The 4,258-nt window shown below is 32.9% G+C and overlaps 1 protein-coding gene across 1 annotated transcript; it reads left to right on the top strand.

Annotated features, from left to right (window-relative positions):
- The first annotated feature begins 501 nt into the window (after window positions 1-501).
- LOC137825649 (F-box protein CPR1) lies at window positions 502-2,032 on the top strand. Its single transcript, XM_068631373.2, has one exon. It carries the CDS (start codon window positions 683-685, stop codon window positions 1,889-1,891), a length of 1,209 nt encoding a protein of 402 aa, XP_068487474.2. The 5' UTR covers window positions 502-682; the 3' UTR covers window positions 1,892-2,032.
- The last annotated feature ends 2,226 nt before the right edge of the window (window positions 2,033-4,258 follow it).

Genomic DNA, 4,258 nt, shown 5'->3' on the forward strand with positions numbered 1-4,258 from the left:
GAAATCCAAAACAAATTTTTCCCTTTCCTTTCTTATATAAAAAAAAGTCTATTTTCCTTTTCTATAACTTCAAAAATACAAAATTTATAGTAATTAAAATTTTTAACGAAGTTTTATTTTTTGTTCTAAATTTTGATATTTTTAATTTAATTTTTTAGTTTTATTAAGTGTTAAAAATATTTTTTATTTTTTTGTCAAGTGATTGATAAGTTGAAGACTATAATACATAAATTAGTATGAAACTATCTTATTAGTGATAAAAAACAAACTAACAGAATACTTGTGAGTTTTGACTTCAATTGCAAATGAAGGTAATTAAAACTTAATTACGCCTCGTTAAGAACTCCTGACTTGGATTGGAAATTGAAGGTAATTCACACAGCTAAAACAGTGAAATAAAGCAATAAATGTAATAGGAAAAATATAAAATGAAATCCACAAAATATCTATTGAATTCCGTTTGGCTACCATTCATTCATTAATACCTTTATAATTGAAGATATTTTATAGACAGCCAAAGTTGACCCGCATATTAGTTTAGAGATGAAGAGATAGAAAAACAATGAGTATACTTTGTTTTAGTCACTGTCTAGTTGCCTATTGAACATGTTCTGAATCAGAATAGAGAAGGAGCAAACTCGCAGTTTGCAATTTGCAAGTGCTCAAAGAAGGTGACCATATCATGGAGCATTTGCCACGAGAATTGGTGTCCAACGTGTTCTCAAGGTTGCCAGCGAAGGTGTTGCTGCTATGCAAGTGCGTTTGCAAATCCTGGTTTGATCTCATAACTGATCCTCATTTTGTTACCAATTACTCTGTTGTCTACAACAATCTTCAGAGCCAAGAGGAACATCTCTTGGTCATTCGAAGACCCTTTTTTTCTGGCCTCAAAACTTACATCTCTGTCCTTTCTTGGAACGTCAATGACCCCAAAGAACTCCTTTCCTCCGATGTTTTGAACCCTCCCTATGAGCACAACTCTGATCACAAATACTGGACCGAAATAATGGGTCCTTGCAATGGCATATACTTCCTAGAAGGCAATCCTAATGTCTTGATGAACCCTTCATTGGGACAGTTCAAGGCTTTGCCTGAATCCCCTTTCACAAGTCCTCATGGGACTTATTCTTTCACAGATTATGCAGGCTTTGGATTTGACCCCAGAAGAAATGACTACAAAGTTGTTGTGATCAAAGACCTTTGGTTGAAGGAAACAGATGAAAGACAAGTTGGGTACTGGACAGCTGAGTTGTATAGCCTTAACTCCAACTCTTGGAGAAAAGTTGATGCTGCTCTCCCACTCCCAATTGAAATTTGGGGTTCTTCTCGGGTCTACACTTATGCCAACAATTGTTGCCACTGGTGGGGGTTTGTTGAAGAGTCAGGTGCCTCAGAAGACGTTGTTCTAGCATTTGACATGGTCAATGAGTCCTTCAGGAAGATAAAAGTGCCAAGAATACGTGACTCTTCAGACGAGAAGTTTGCAACTCTGGCACCCTTTGAGGAATCTGCTTCAATTGGTGTTGTTGTTTACCCCGTGAGAGGGTCAGAGAAGTACTTTGACGTGTGGGTGATGAGAGATTATTGGAACGAAGGGTCGTGGGTGAAGCTATACAGTGTAGGACCCGTGCAAGTTATTTACAAGCTCGTGGGGTTTTATGGGAGCAATCGGTTTCTTTGGAAGGACAACAACGAAAGATTGGTGCTTTATGATTCGGAGAAAACAAGGGATCTTCAGGTTTATGGAAAATATGATTCTATAAGGGCTGCTAGATATACAGAAAGTCTTGTTTCACTTCACAGGGGAAACGAGTTTAGTCACAAATGTTTATCATGTAGTTTGGTTCCTGACCCTCTGCTACATGATACTGAATATCTGATTTCTTTCTAGAAAATTAAACTATGTTAGGTTCTTTGGTCTGTTTGCTTTGTAGCTTGTGGAACAGCCTTGTTATTTAGTTGCCACACATTGCTGTAATTGGCTGATCACATAATCTATTCGATATATATGTCAGTTTTCTTTTTTCAAAAACATGTGCTGCTGCTGCTAGAATTTGGGTGTTTTGAATGTTATGTTTTGGAACTTTTTATTCATGAATGTGCAATTCTTACGCTATTGAAGTTGAAAAATCTTTGTCATTTCTGCTTGTTTTGCAAGTTGAAAATTTTCCAATTAAAAAGTCTTGACGCAGTTATCGAGTCAGTAGCGGCTTGCATATATTATAATTTTCAGTTTAGATGAGCAAAAATATGCAACAGAAGAAAACTTCTCTCTTCTACCTGCATGTGTTAATTTATTTAGAATGAAACATGGTGAGCCATTATAAATTATTTTAAATATTAAACATGTTATCCAAAAGATTTTCTCATTGTTTTTGTCTTTATAAAATTTAAATATATTCTTTTAGATTTTCTAGAATTTAAACTCATTTTTTAAGTTCTTTAAATAATAATAAATAGAAAACTTACATTGATAATAACCATAACATAGTATTAATTAGATATTTAATCATGTACTAATTTTATATTTAATTAAAATCAGTATTAGTTATATATTTAATCATGTATTAATTATATATTTACTGAAAATCACTTTTAAATGTAACATTTATTTTTCAAAAATATCATTATTATTTTGTGTATAATCAATGCTAACAAACATTTAAGAATTACATTTAAATTTTAGAATATGAAAATAGAAAACATATTCTATATATTTGAAATTGTTTCACAGACATTAAATCTGTTTACACTATTATTTACTGGCGAAAACATATATAAGGAGTAGATGTATATTCGTATTTTTATGATATTCAAATAATATAATTTTAATATATATATATATATATAAATTTTTTTTAAAGTAATATTAAAGACATTAAAATAATATAATTTAGTATATATATAATTTTATAAGAACAATATTAAAAAATAGTTGTGGTGATTATTTTTTAATAAAATGTTATTTAATTATTTTAAAGTAAAAAGTGTAACGTTACTAAATTTTCATATATAAAATCTAATATAATATGCATCTAATTAGATGGAGAAATGCCTTCATTGAAGAATTCTTGGTGATTGGCGGAAGCTTCATGAAGTGAAAACGAAACAAGGTCCTCCTAGGAGCTATGATAACTTTGAAGGTGCATGAAAGATAGGGATTGAGAGTGGTGAGGCCAACTCTCTTTGGTAAGGGGGATTTGTGAAGATCAATAGCCTAACCTAAGAGGTTTTTGGGCAAGAAGTGAAATTGGCACAATTTGCTAGCAATTCACAAAGTATATTAATCTTGCAAATACATGAGCCAAACCCTCTTATTTATAGTGTTTAGAGGGCTGGAAATTCAAAAGAAAGTGGAGAGAAATTCAAATGAATTCCCTCCCAAAAGTGGAGCCTAAATGAGCACATGGGGAGGGATGTGTCTAGTTTGTATGCTCACCCCCTCCATGGGCTTTCTAGACCGACATAGGTAAATTTAGAGGTTTTTAGAAACTCTAAGTTTACTTAGGTTGGTGTTTTAGGTGCCAAAATTAATTCTAAGAAAAATTACAAATAAAATTTCCATACTAATTTTTGACAAGAAATAAAATGCAACTCTATACTAGATTTTATGGCATGTAAAAGGCGTCCTCTTGGTTCATCTTGACCATAATTGTAGTGGTTGACTCCATTTGACATGTTGGTGGCCTTTCAATAGAGTTGGTGATGGAGCCTCTTCCATCATCCCCTCCCTCTTGAAAAGGATTTGTCCTCAAATCCAAGGCTTCGTCCTCGTCATTAGTAGGGGAATGTATGTGGCTGGATGGTGTCCATCATCTCCTCCTTCTTGAGAATATCTATCCTTATATCTACAGGGTCGATCCCGAATAACAACCTTTTTCTTGCTTTGACAACTATGCTCGTCCTCCTAGATCAAATGTCCATCTATGGGAATCATCAAACAAAGCAAATGTGTCAGTTTGAGAAGTTGTATAAAAATCAATTTTATTAAGTTGCCATTCCTTTTGTTTTTCTATTGTTTTCGGCAACTTTTCACAAAGTTTCTTTAAAGAGGAGTAAAAAAAATTTCTTTTCTAAGTTTTTCTTCCCTTGTTCTAAATTTTTGTTTTTAACCTCTTTAAGATTTTTTCTATGTGTTCCTTTTAAAAGGCTTGAAGGTTGTTCAACAAGAAACATATTTTCAAGTGTGTTTTTAATTCTTTTTTCTTGTTGAATGACCTTGTGGGAAGGAACACTCTTCTCCAACACCATTTTCTCT

Source organism: Phaseolus vulgaris, chromosome 8, assembly GCF_051622355.1.
Source record: "Phaseolus vulgaris cultivar YP4 chromosome 8, ASM5162235v1, whole genome shotgun sequence".
Taxonomy (NCBI): Eukaryota; Viridiplantae; Streptophyta; class Magnoliopsida; order Fabales; family Fabaceae; genus Phaseolus; species Phaseolus vulgaris.